This window comes from Benincasa hispida, chromosome 5 (genome assembly GCF_009727055.1).
Source record: "Benincasa hispida cultivar B227 chromosome 5, ASM972705v1, whole genome shotgun sequence".
Classification (NCBI taxonomy): domain Eukaryota; kingdom Viridiplantae; phylum Streptophyta; class Magnoliopsida; order Cucurbitales; family Cucurbitaceae; genus Benincasa; species Benincasa hispida.
Window position 1 is genome coordinate 55,250,210 of NC_052353.1, and position 13,251 is coordinate 55,263,460.

At 32.3% G+C, this 13,251-nt stretch overlaps 2 protein-coding genes across 3 annotated transcripts; one reads left to right on the top strand and one right to left on the bottom strand.

The window, feature by feature from the left end:
• Positions 1–6,130: 6,130 nt before the first annotated feature.
• LOC120078720 (probable 26S proteasome non-ATPase regulatory subunit 3) lies at positions 6,131–9,471 on the top strand. 2 transcript variants are annotated; one of them, XM_039033024.1, is made up of 9 exons: positions 6,131–6,298; positions 6,377–6,488; positions 6,581–6,771; positions 6,903–7,031; positions 7,121–7,257; positions 7,412–7,466; positions 7,536–7,646; positions 7,996–8,235; positions 8,562–9,471. In XM_039033024.1, the coding sequence occupies exons 2-9, from the start codon at positions 6,407–6,409 to the stop codon at positions 9,072–9,074; spliced, it is 1,458 nt and encodes a 485-aa protein (XP_038888952.1). In that variant the 5' UTR covers positions 6,131–6,298; positions 6,377–6,406; the 3' UTR covers positions 9,075–9,471. The 2 variants fall into 2 exon arrangements, with proteins under 2 accessions (XP_038888952.1, XP_038888951.1); XM_039033023.1 differs by having other exon boundaries at positions 6,133–6,298; positions 6,396–6,488.
• A 768-nt stretch (positions 9,472–10,239) lies between these two features.
• LOC120077577 (trafficking protein particle complex subunit 2-like protein) lies at positions 10,240–12,894 on the bottom strand. The gene is made up of 5 exons (XM_039031515.1): positions 12,696–12,894; positions 12,494–12,590; positions 12,237–12,315; positions 12,064–12,145; positions 10,240–10,780 (listed from the first exon to the last, which is right to left on the bottom strand). Exons 1-5 carry the CDS (start codon positions 12,726–12,728, stop codon positions 10,640–10,642), a joined length of 432 nt encoding a protein of 143 aa, XP_038887443.1. The 5' UTR covers positions 12,729–12,894; the 3' UTR covers positions 10,240–10,639.
• Positions 12,895–13,251: the final 357 nt, after the last annotated feature.

Consider the following 13,251-nt stretch of genomic DNA (forward strand, 5'->3'; position numbering starts at 1 on the left):
TTTGCGCTGCAGTAAAACAAATTCTATGTTATCTAAAAGCTGCACTTGGACGTGGGATCTTATATAAAGATCATGGTCATACAAGGGTTGAACGTTTTTCAGATGTTGATTGAGTTGGATCTCAAAAAGATAGGAGATCGACCTCTGGATATTGTGTTTTTGTAGGAGGAAACTTAGTGTCATGGAAAAGTAAGAAACAAAATGTAGTTTCACGCTCAAGTGTTGAGGTAGAATATAAAGCTACGGCACAATTTATGTGTGAAATAGTGTGGATACATCAACTTTTATCTTAAATGAGCTTCAGTATTACCATGCCAAGTAAATTATGGTGTAATAATCAAGTTGCACTTTACATTGCATCCAATCCAGTGTTTTTTGAACGAACTAAACATATTGAAGTGAATTGTCATTTTATTCGCGAGAAAATACAAGAATGGTTGAATCAACAGGATATGTGAAAACTGGAGAAACAATTAGAGATATCTATATATTTGTTGTCATTTAATGATAAGATATTTTTCCTCCAAAAGTTCAAAGAACGCTCTATACTTTGAAAATGGTCATTTTAGTCGCTATAATTTCAATTTTGGCTCATTTTGGTTCTTCTATTTTTAAAAATACTATTTTAAAAGTACATGGACTAAAATTGTAAACTTTTAAAAGTATAATGAATAAAATTAACTAAAGTCAAAAGTATAATGATCAAAGTAACATTCGAATCCTTTTGAATTTATATGAATAGATTATGATGTTTGATATTCTAAATGAATACAAATACTTATACATTTTTTTTTTTACCATTTTATGTTTAATAGAATTTTGAACTTTAAAAATGGTCTAATAAGTACTTAAATTTTTGTTTTATGTATAATAAATTCTTGAATTTTCAGTTTGTCTAACAAATCTTTTTATACATTTTTTTTTAAAATTGTAATATATTGGCTTTCAGTTTTACACTTAATACATCAAACTCCAAAATTTTAAAAATTTCTAATAAGTTGTTAATTTTATTAGTTTTGTCCAATAAACATTTAATTTGCAATTTGTCTAACAAATCATGTAATGACCCAACCTTTTGAGTACTTTGATAAGGGTCGTTACTTGTAATTACACATTTACATTCAAAACATTTTGACCATTAAGGAAAATAAATTTTCACTAAAATAATAAAGACAATTTTCCAAAATAAATAACAAATAAGAAAAATCTTTGTTCGGGGCCCTAAAATAATGAAGAAAAAATAACTTAAACAAATAAAATTTTGACCAACATTGAGTGTCAAATCAAAACTTTTAAATAGCTTGAAAACGTAAACTGAGCAAAAGCGATTTACATGTCCCATATGGCACGATCACATGTCCCTCTCGTCACCCACCGGTCCGTTCCTATCCTTACCTGAAAAACATAAATTAAGAAATGTTGAGTATAAAATACTCAGTAAATGATCTCATTACCAGGATCAGGCTATGCATCTACGAGCAGAGAATGATGGCCCATGGCTCCTATAGCTACATCGGTTTTTTATGATGAAAGGGAATCAAAAGACATACTATCTTGCCTTGATACGCATGTCTAGCGGCCCGTAGGCACACCGTCAAATATGAAAATAACATTAACGTGAACTCGTCAACTCACGCATGTCTAGCGGCCCGTAGGTACACCGTCAAACATGGAAATAACATGAACGTAAACCTGTCAGCTCACGTATGTCTAGTGGCCCGTAAGCACACCGTCAAATATGAAAAATAACATGAACGTAAATTTGTCGACTCACGCATGTCTAGCGGCCCGTAGGCACACCGTAAAAAATGAAACATGAAAAAAATAACATGAACGTAAACCTGTTGGCTCACGCATGTCTAGTGGCCCGTAGCACACCGTCAAACATGAAACTAGACCCGTCGGTCCTCTGAAATAAAACATGCGTCAAGGTGAGGTGGTAAACTACCCTATTGGTCTATTCATACATCACATACATAATTCCAGTACTGATTAGAAATTCGAACATGCTTATAATACTCATAACTGTCATGAACAAGTAAAACATAATGAAAAAAATCATGTTTCAAGAGTCCATTAGTTAACTTTATAATTCTAGACTAGGTCGCCTGGCACAAAGGCACCAATAATAGTACCACTTACCTCAACTTGGTAAAAAACGCAAAACAAAATCTCCTTAGAACTTCTTTAGCACATTTGAATCAATCTAAAGTTGTGGCTTGATCCAAGACAGATTCCAATACTGGATTTAATTAGCCAATCTAATCATGAATTAAATCCAAAATCAATAACTTAATTTGTCCACTATTACTCTCAATCCAAAAGAATAACCATCCAACAACTTATAAAACTTACCAATCTTCACCAATTTTCTGCAAAACAAAATAGTCTTTAGCTTGATGGTCAATGTCTCAAAACTTCCAAATCTTGAATCTAAGTTTTAAACCAAAGAGAGATTACTAATTTAACCCAAAATCAAAGGGGTGAATTTCACCTCCCAAATTATAAGGAAAAATAAGTCTTACCCAAGGTTTTCCCAATTCCGACAAAGATCGAGGCAGTGGCGGCCGACGGTGCATCGACTTGTGGTTGCCATAGATAGGCAGCGAGTATTGCTGTCAAACGGCATAAATTGTTTAGGCTAGCGGCTGGTAGTGAGGGTCTTGCATGAAGAGGGTTTGCGATAGTGAAAGAGAAGGGAAATTTCTAATTTTGCAGATTTTATTCAGCAGTGATTACGAACAAACCAGAGCTTTAAACAACGATCCAACCGTGCAAAATGAAACTCTATATGTCTTGAACAGACTGATCAAATTTGAGCACGATCCAATGATTTAAACTCTAGCAATCAACAATTTTGTGAAATCTGTTGCTGAAAAACCGAATTGCTTTCTCCCAATTTTTGGTCTCTTTTCACTCCCATTTAATTTTTAAAAAAAAAACTCAATTCTTTTATTATTTTTTTTTTTCAAATTTTGAAAAGATAAATAAAATATTTTATCACAATATCTCCAAAATCTCCAAAGATTCTATTAAATTTATAAATCAATTAACTTTTCAAATTATCTTAATTTAGACTTCAACAACCAAAATTAAAAGGCATAAGATCCATCAATTTGATACAAATTATATCCTTCCAAATATTTAAATCAATTCAAAACCACATAAAATTAATTATCTCTATTTTTTTTTAAGTTTCAAATATTTAAATCAATTCAAAACCACATGAAATTAATTATCTCTTTTATTTATTTTTTTTAAGTTGGCCCTAAAATCCAAAATCAAAGGGAAGCAAAATTCAATATTTTCAAGATAATCAGTTTGAATATCTAAACAATTAAATTCAATTTAACCAATAAAAATTTTTCAATTATTTCAATTTAATCCCAATTTTTCAAATGGAAGAGAAATTTAAACTCAATAATTTTAGATAATTAACTTAAATTTTCTTGAAATTGGGATGTTATAAATCATTTTATACATTTTTTTTTTTTGGGAAAAAAAAAGGTTTCAAATTTACATATGATAAACTTATTCACTTTTAAAAGTTATGAATATGTCAAAGATTACAGCAAACTAAAATTTTATAAATCCATTTAACATTTATAAAGTTGGACACACACTTGAAAATTCAATGATGAGGAAGATTAGGAAACTAGTAATTGTTTAACCTATTGTGGTGTTAAAAAAGTTGTACCTATTGTTAAGTATGATTTAAAATGTTGATGTTGATGAAAATTTTGAAATTTCAATTTTATAAAAATGTCGATAAAAATTATAAAATTAACAAATAAGTTAACATATTTATTAATTTGCATTATTTTTCTGAGAAAAATATTAATTACATTATATTTACTTTATATTTACATTAGTGAAAATGACATTTTGTTTCGTTAAAAAAAACAAAACAAAAAAAAAAAACATTTTTGTTGTTGTTTGTTATTTTTTATAAAAAATTTTTAATGATATAATGAAAATTTCGATTAATTCGGAACCTCTATATTTTAAAGAAAATTTATTGTAGTTGTTTTAACCTATTTTTTTTTTAAGTTGGTGTGTCCATACTATTTCATACTTGGGAGTCAAACCATATAGTACTTCAATGATACCAAAGTTGCAACTTGTTAAAGAAGGTGAATTATTTAAAGACCCTGAAAGATACAAAATATTAGTTGGAAAGTTGAACTATTTAATAGTGAGACGACTAGATATCGCTTATTCTGTTAGTATTATGAGTCAATGTATGTTTTCTCCTATAGTAGATCATTGGGCTGCAGTAAAACAAATTCTATGTTATCTAAAAGTTGCACTTGGACGTGAGATCTTATATAAGGATCATGGTCATACAAGGGTTGAACGTTTTTCAAATGCTGATTGAGTTGGATCTTGAGAAGATAGGAGATCGAGCTCTGGATATTGTGTTTTTTAGGAGGAAACTTAGTGTCATGGAAAAGTAAGAAACAAAATGTAGTTTCACGTTCGAGTGTTGAGGTAGAATATAAAGCTACGGCACAATCTATGTGTGAAATAGTGTGGATACATCAACTTTTATCTTAGATGGGCTTCAGCATTACCGTGCCAGGTAAATTATGGTGTAATAATCAAGTTGCACTTTACATTGCTTCCAATCCAGTGTTTCATGAACGAACTAAACATATTGAAGTGAATTGTCATTTTATTCACGAGAAAATACAAGAAGGGTTGAATCAAGAGGATATGTGAAGACTGGAGAAACAATTGGAGATATCTTTACCCAAGCTATAAATGGAGCAAGAATAATGCAATAAGCTGGACATGATTGATATATTTGCTCCAGGTTAAAGGGGAGTGTTATAATATGTATTTAAATTAATATGTATGGTTATCCTTTATTGTAATTTTGTAATCTATAGATTAGGGTTTTCCACTTGCCTATATATATATATATATGTGTGTTGTCGGATCAAATGATAAGATATTTTTCCTCCAAAAGTTCAGGAACACTCTATACTTTGAAAATATCCCTTTTAGTCGCTCTAATTTCAACTTTGATTTGATTCTTCTACTTTTAAAAATACTATTTTAAAAGTATAAGAATTAAAATTGTAAACTTTTAAAAGTACAAGGACCAAAATTAAGTGAAGTAAAAAATATAATGATCAAAGTAACATTAGAAACCTTTTGAATTTATATGAATAGATTATGATGTTTGATATTCTAGATAAATATAAATACTTATATATTAATTTTCCTTTTTTTACCATTTTATGTTTAATAGAAACTTTAACTTAAAAATGGCCTAATAAGTACTTAAACTTTTGTTTTATGTATAATAAACTCTTGAATTTTCAGTTTGTCTAACAAATCTTTTTATACCTTCTTTTTAATTCTAATATATTGGTTTTCAATTCTACACTTAATACATAGAATTCCAAACTTTAATATGTTTCTAATAAGTTCTTGATTTTATTAGTTTTGTATAATAAGCATTTAATTTGCAATTTATCTAACAAATCATTTTATACATTTTAAAAAAAGAATGGTTTCAATTTTACATATGGTAAACTTATTCACTTCTAAAAATTATGAATATGTCAAAGATTACACCAAATTAAAATTTTGTAAATCCATTTAACATTTATAAAGTTGGACACACACTTAGAAAATTCAATGACAGGGAAGGTTAGGAAACTAGTAATTGTTTAACCTATTGTGGTGTTAAAAAAAAAATTGTATTATTGTTTAATTTTAAGTATAGTTTAAAATGTTGATGTTGATGGAAAATTAGAAATCTCAGTTTTACAAGAATATTGATCAAAATTATAAAAACAACAAATAAGCTCATATGTTTATTAATTTGTATTATTTTTTGGAGAAAATATTAATTACATTATATTTACTTTATATTTACATGAGTGACAATGACATTTTGTTTTTTTTTAAAAAAAAAACATTTTTGTTGGGACTCAATTACATTTAATAGCAAATATAAATATTTTTAGTAAGTTTGTCACTCTTACTTATTTGTTATGTTTTATAAAAAAAATTTATAATATAATGAAATTTTCGATTAATTCGAATCCTATACATGTTAAAGGAAATTTAATGAACCTATTTTTTTTTATAGTGTTTTATTTTCTTTTTATAAGCTTATATTTTACACACACACACACAAAAAAAAAAAAAAAAAAAACCCTTAATTTTGCTTTGCTTCTCACTTTAACTGGGTTTATCTTGCTCAGGAGGCAACCTGAAGAAACCCTTGTTCCATCTCCAATCGCTTTAAACTGCAAAATCTCCGGCGTTCTCTGAATTGGAGGTTCAATTTCTTTGAATTATCGATCTAGTTTCTTCTTTATGTTTCCCTATTTGAAATTTTGTTGATTCAGTTGTGTAGTTTTGTGGATTTCATACAGAATTTGCGAAGATGACGCAAAACGCTGAGATGAAGGAGCTTCCTGCTCCCATTTCTTCTTCTTCTGCTCCAACTTCTCCTTCAACTTTACAACGTAACAGAGTTCTATCTGCATTTTCTCATATCTTGTTGAATTCCTAGAGTGTTTGATTTTGAAATTTGTTGACGATTTTGTTTTTCGATCAGATTTGAAAGAGATTGTGTCGCTTCTTGAAACCGGTGCATATGCTCGGGAAGTCCGGCGAATTGTTAGAGCTATTCGTCTGACTATGGCGTTGAGACGGAAGTTGAAGACGTCTGTTCTTTCTTCATTCCTGAATTTTGCTCTCCCGTCAGGATCCGATGTGCACACAAGGTTATCCTCATTTATTCCGAAGGTGATTCGAAATTTAATGGAAATATTCATATTTATCTGCATTATGCAATTTCCTGTCCTAAAGATTGGTATATAGTTTTTATTTCGTGGTGCTAGTGTTCTGAGTATTAAAATTTTTCAACAATTGATTAGGAGGATGACTATGAAATGGATGTTGACTCGGCAACACAGGCATCTTCAAAACACCCCTTACCCGAGATAGAGATTTTCTGCTATTTGATTTTGCTAATATTTCTGATTGATCAGAAGAAATATGATGAGGTGATGTATATTACGCTTATCTATCAGGGATTTTCCCATTTTGCCAAAATGGTGATCTTGACTCCTGAAAACTTGGTTGATATTTTAAGGCTAAGGCTTGTGCTTCAGCAAGCATTGCCCGATTGAAGAACTTGAATAGGAGAACGGTTGATGTTCTAGCTTCTAGGCTCTACTTCTATTACTCACTTAGCTACGAAGTCACTGGTGATCTTGCTGAAATCAGAGGGTAGGTTCATAGCTTAAGATTTTATTGGAGTTATGCTAGTTAATTTTACATATTTGTATGATTCTGGTCATTTGATTCCAGAGTAGAGGAGCACGTGGCTTTCTTTATTATGTATTGATATTCATTATGTAACATGAAGAACTTTGATTGACAGTAACCTACTAGCCCTGCATCGCATAGCAACCTTACGCCATGATGAACTGGGTCAGGTAGTTTTCTTCACTTTCTATCAGTGAACACCATATAGTGGTGCCTTATGTAATAACAATGTGATGTAGGAAACCCTCCTCAACCTACTACTTCGCAATTACCTCCATTACAATCTTTATGATCAAGCAGAGAAGTTGAGGTCCAAAGCACCTCGATTTGAAGCTCACTCGAACCAGCAGGCAAGTTTAAAAACTTTGGTGCTCTTTTATTTATTATTGTATTATTTCTCATCTTTTGTGGAAACAAGCATTTGTGGTTTTAAGAAAGTTTGTGAAACATTAGGCAGCATTCTTTTCAGTAGAAATGCTTGTATGTTGTTTGTAACGGATGTTGCCTGGCTCCCAAAATAGTTCTGGCAATGAGATTTGAATTTTCTGATTTGTCCTGTTTATGTGCTAGGCATAAGAAGAATTCAGGCATATTTTTTTTTTTAATTTGTAGTGATGGTTTGTATAAATTTCCTCAATTTTGTGTAGTCAAAATTTTAGCTTTTATCAAGACTCTCAAAAAGATTGGTTTTGATTACAGTTCTGTAGGTACCTATTTTACCTGGGGAAGATCAGGACCATTCAGCTGGAATATACAGATGCAAAGGAGTCTCTTCTACAAGCTGCTCGGAAAGCACCTATTGCAGCTCTTGGTTTTCGAGTACAATGCAACAAATGGGCAATCCTTGTTCGCTTGTTGTTAGGAGAAATCCCTGAGAGGACTGTTTTCATGCAGAAAGGCATGGAGACAGCGCTGAGGCCATACTTTGAACTTACAAATGTAAGTTCGTGCATTATTCAACCATTTCATTTCCTCAAAAATAAAAGTAGTTTTATTTTCGAGAAAGGTAAGGTTGGTGATTGCTTTACTGGGAGAAATATTACCATCAGTACGGCAACATTTCTAGTTGTAGAATCTTATTAACATGTTGGCTCCAAACTTCCAACTGCTGAAGAAAATAAATAATACATGAATGCGACTTGAATGGGCCTTTGCATGTGAATTATAGTGAACTCCCTTGTCAATAAGAAGTCATGATAAAGGACTATTGGATTCCAGTCCATTCTGGTACATTGTATTAATTATCGACAATGCTCTTTTTTCAGGCTGTGAGAATTGGTGACTTGGAGCTTTTCAGAACTGTTGCTGAGAAGTTCTCTAGTACTTTTAGCTCAGATCGAACCAACAATTTGATCGTGAGGTTGCGACATAATGTAATTAGAACGGGGCTTCGCAACATTAGCATATCTTATTCACGCATTTCCCTGGCTGATGTTGCCAAAAAACTGAGACTTGACTCTGAAAATCCAATTGCTGATGCTGAGAGTATTGTCTCCAAGGCAATCCGAGATGGAGCAATCGATGCCACAGTTGATCACGCAAACGGATGGATGGTATCCAAGGAGACTGGAGACATCTACTCTACCAATGAACCTCAAATTGCCTTCAACTCTAGGATTGCTTTCTGCCTGAATATGCATAACGAGGCAGTTCGTGCTCTCAGGTTCCCACCAAACTCTCACAAAGAAAAAGAAAGTGCTGAGAAAAGGAGAGAAAGACAGCAGCAGGAGCAAGAACTTGCTAAGCATATTGCCGAAGAAGACGATGACGACTTTTAACTGATTCGATGCGAGACTCAACATGATTACGGGATTTCAGTGCCGTAATCAGATATACAATTTCATCCAGGTATGCTGGGCAGAAAGTTCTCGTTGCATTAGTTCAAACGGCTCTTACCCTCTTATTTTACCATGAATCTGTTTGTGTTTGTAATGCCGGCTGTTTCATTCATAGAACGTACTTGAGATACCTATCTTCTTATTTAGCGATACTCTTCTAAATTGTAACATGAGCTTTTGAGTTTTCATCTTGGGAAAGTGGAAAATTTATGCACTTTGTAGTTGATATTATTTCTGGGGGGAGCCTTTTACATTTGTGTAATGTGGATGGCCCGCTGGTAAATGTTCAAACCTCCGACTCAAGGTTTAAGGATGGAATCGAACTTATGCTTGATTACATAAACTTGCCTGTTTCAACTTTCTAACTCGTGGGATTTCTGAATTCAGTTCTAAAATTTAGAGATGCATGAGAATTATTTAAAGCACGATAACTAAGGGTGAGAAATTTGAAAACAATGAAAATCAGGGCTGTATTTTCCATTTTTAATGTTTCTGAATGTGTTTGGTACAGGTTAATTGATCCCAAAGTAAAAACTTCTTCAAAATGTGTTAAGAGTTGTGCTTTCCAAATAAACATTAGGTTGAATTTCAATTAATTTGTATATATATATATATATATATTTGTTATAATATATTAGGTATGCATACATATCATATTCTAATTTTAAAAAAGAAATGAAATGAGATTAGAACCTAGAATGTTACCTCAAGCAATACTTAGGTACAATTGAACAACATTCATTTTCGACTTAGGTACAATTGAACAACATTCATTTTCATACATCGCAAAGGAAAATATATATATATATATAAAAACATGTGTTTTTTCATTAAAAAAAATGGTTCATCATATGACAATTTGTGATTGAGTATTTGGCCAAGTTACAAATGAAAATGAGTATTCTCCCTTCAAAATTTCAAAATTAAACTCCGGAGTCACTAAAAATATAAAAGTAATGCTCTAAAAATATTCACTTTGAATTTCAATCTAAACATCTACAACGAAGTTTAAAAAATATATCGATTTGAATTGATGAATATGAAAAATATAAAATTTATGCCAATTGAATCGTACAAGTTATAAAAATTATAACATAAAAGTAGCTAAAAGCTAAATTCATACAACTCAATAACCCATGGAACTTGAACACAAATTATATAAATCTAGGCTAACCAACTCTAAAGTTGAGATTCTTAAAACCCCAACCACCCCTTCATCCTCACTTTTCAATCTTGCAATTCATAGATAACATTTCACCTCGAAACAGAATCCAGTTATGTGAGAGGAGCATAAAATAGAAATAGTGAATGTCAATGGAAAAAAAAAAAAAAAAAGTTGAATTCTTTCACCTTTCTTACTACAATGGAGGGAAAAAAATTCAAATACTATCAAGAATACAAGAAAGATGACAGTACACAACTGAAAAGTAAACCGTGGCTGTCAATGGCTTCAGATTCGGTATTGAAGTTCAGTTCTATACGTCAAAGGTCGCCTGGTTTGTCACTCAAATAGCTGAACTGAAGCCAAATGACTTGACAATGGTGCTAACACTTTCTGCAAAAGTTTTGGAAGTAATTTTCTTACCTGGCACATGAAATGGGTTTGAAACTGCATCTACATATGCAGCATGAAATCTCCGGAAAAACTGGACACAAATTTGAACAACGGTCAGATGTCGTATTAAGGAGTTTCGCATATGTGACGTGCTGTATGAATACGCAATTGGGTAAATTTAACTTTCTTTTTCAGAGAGGAAATAGTAGTAAACAATATAGTCTATGAGAGAGAAGGTGCATCAAGTACGACAACAAAATGGTATCACCTAGAACACAAAGACAGAATTGTACAACCTAGAACAGGTTATTTTGTTCAAGTAGAGTCATAATGAAGTGCTATCAGTTCTTGCAAACCTGAACTATAAACCATGCAGTTCACTAGATTCTTGAAAATTATGAACTTGTAATCCAAACACAAACCATACAAAAGCTGAAACTTCTTAAAATTTAATCCTCCTCAAAATCCAAATAAAGGCTAAAAATTACGAGACTTCCTTATTCAAACTACGGAAACTCAGACTTCTCAGACCAACAAACCGAAACTGCCTAAAGGGGCAAGGGTTATCAAAAATAAAAACATGCACCACTTGATCTGTCAAGTTATAGTTCAAATGATAAAAACAGTGCTTAAAACTAATAACGAGGATGAATCGTAAATTGCACATTATTAATATATCTTATTGTTAGGTTGTGTTCTAGAAAATTTTGAACATAAATATTTTGAAATAAGAAGCTATCTTCAGATTTAAGTGGAAACCATTTCTTGTTTCTGCTGTCTGTTAGGCGAAAATAAACCCTTATAATAGTGTACCTCTCCAGTCTCTAAAATCTGTCACGTTCAAATCTATATCTTACTAAACAGCTACAATGGTATTCACATATCCTCTCCTCTATTATAGATTTCGAACCTCTAACCTTAAAGAAAGGATCACATGTCAAATATCGTTTAGCTGCGTTTATGCTATCACTCACATCCTCTATTACTATGTGTGTATTGAGATCAAAGGGTGTGCATTTTTCGAGCATAGGAAGCTCGTTTGAGATGCCAACAGATGTCAATTCAGGTTTCAGCTGGCCATCAAGGAAGTATTAACAGTTGTGAGAGGACTCTCCTACTATGAATATATCACGTTCACATCACTACTAAAACAGCTACCATGGGAAAGCTGGCCCTAAATCATTGAAAGATAACTTCTAAAAGACAGCTGAATAATAGGAGGCACTGATTAAGTGTTTGCATCACTCAAATCTTCACAAGTAGACACAGCCTGAAGTTTTTCGTCTTCAGAATTACTTTACAGCGATAGTTCACAAGTGAGAGTTAAAGAATTATAATGCTGTAGAAAATTGTAAACCCACAAATGGTACTCACACTTCTCACATCGGCATCTCTGACATCTAGATCTGTTGTCACCATAATAAACTTCACTTTGGTGTTAGTCAAATAGCCATACCTGGAAATGTACAGAGCATTAAAGATCCACTCCAATTGAAATAGAAAACAGGACCAATTCTGATCCTACTTATATGAACGATCATACTCACACTTTGTAATTTTCGGTTGGATAAAGAAGACCCAGAAATGTCTCGTTCAGAGTCGGTCCAGATTTTCTCGGATTGTTCACTGGCAACAACATCACAAACAATATCAGAAGAACGAATTGAAGTTCCGCGAGACATCTAAATCATAGAAGTTCGAAAACCATACTAGTTGCGTGCAACAGCAAGCGAGATTCCTAGATCTGATCGCGAAATATCAAATTACAAGCAAGAAAACACAAAGGTAAGCAAGATAAACATACCTCGCTCATCGACGACATCCAGCGAGCAGTGTACAATGTGGTGGAGCTTGAGAGCATCATCGGCCTCCGTGAAGCTTTGAATGTAAAGGGGGTTGTTCTGTTAGCTCGCCCCGAATCGGAAAAGGGATCACAAATCTTTTCTTATAAACAAATATGAAATTATTTTCGGTTCCATAAAATATGGTATTCATGGAGGTCGCACCTGGTGGCCGACGACGGCGACGCAGACGATCATCTTCGATGGTGGCCGGCCGGAATTCTTTTGCAGGATTGCGAGAAAACTCGGGCAATGCGAATTTCTCGGTTGAGATACCAAGAAGGTCGGATCTTCTAAACGGGTGAAGAAAAAACTAGAAATTCTTCCTAAAAAAAATGGCTGTCTCACCCTTACGGCTCATGATTTCTTTAATTAAAAAATTGTGGACTTCAAATGAAAATAAAATTATATTTTAAGTTGTACATAATTCATTGACTTAAGTAAATTTGAATTTTACTAAAGGGACGTTTGGCTCACTATAAGAGCATAGACTTGAGTTACTAATTATTATTTGAAAAATTAAATTGTCTATGTTTATTGTTTAGAGTTGAATTGAGTTGGTAATTATTATCTGTGTTTGGTGTGTAAAGTTGAGTTGAGTTTGAAAGTTGTGTTTGGATGCAGAGTTGAGTTGAGTTGAAATGAGATTGGTTTTTTTCTTTTTTCTTTTTTGTTTTTATTTTCACTTTTTTGTTTTATTATTATTATTGTTGTTGTTGCT

Coding starts and splice junctions, on each gene's coding strand:
- LOC120078720 (XM_039033024.1), top strand. CDS start 6,407: ATGACGCAAAACGCTGAGATGAAGGAGCTTCCTGCTCCCATTTCTTCT. Junction 7,032..7,120: donor ATCAGAAGAAATATGATGAG/GTGATGTATATT, acceptor TGATATTTTAAG/GCTAAGGCTTGTGCTTCAGC. Junction 7,647..7,995: donor AAGCTCACTCGAACCAGCAG/GCAAGTTTAAAA, acceptor TTTTGATTACAG/TTCTGTAGGTACCTATTTTA.
- LOC120077577 (XM_039031515.1), bottom strand. CDS start 12,728: ATGATCGTCTGCGTCGCCGTCGTCGGCCACCAG. Junction 12,591..12,695: donor TCGCCGTCGTCGGCCACCAG/GTGCGACCTCCA, acceptor GCGAGCTAACAG/AACAACCCCCTTTACATTCA. Junction 10,781..12,063: donor GAGATGCCGATGTGAGAAGT/GTGAGTACCATT, acceptor ATTTGTGTCCAG/TTTTTCCGGAGATTTCATGC.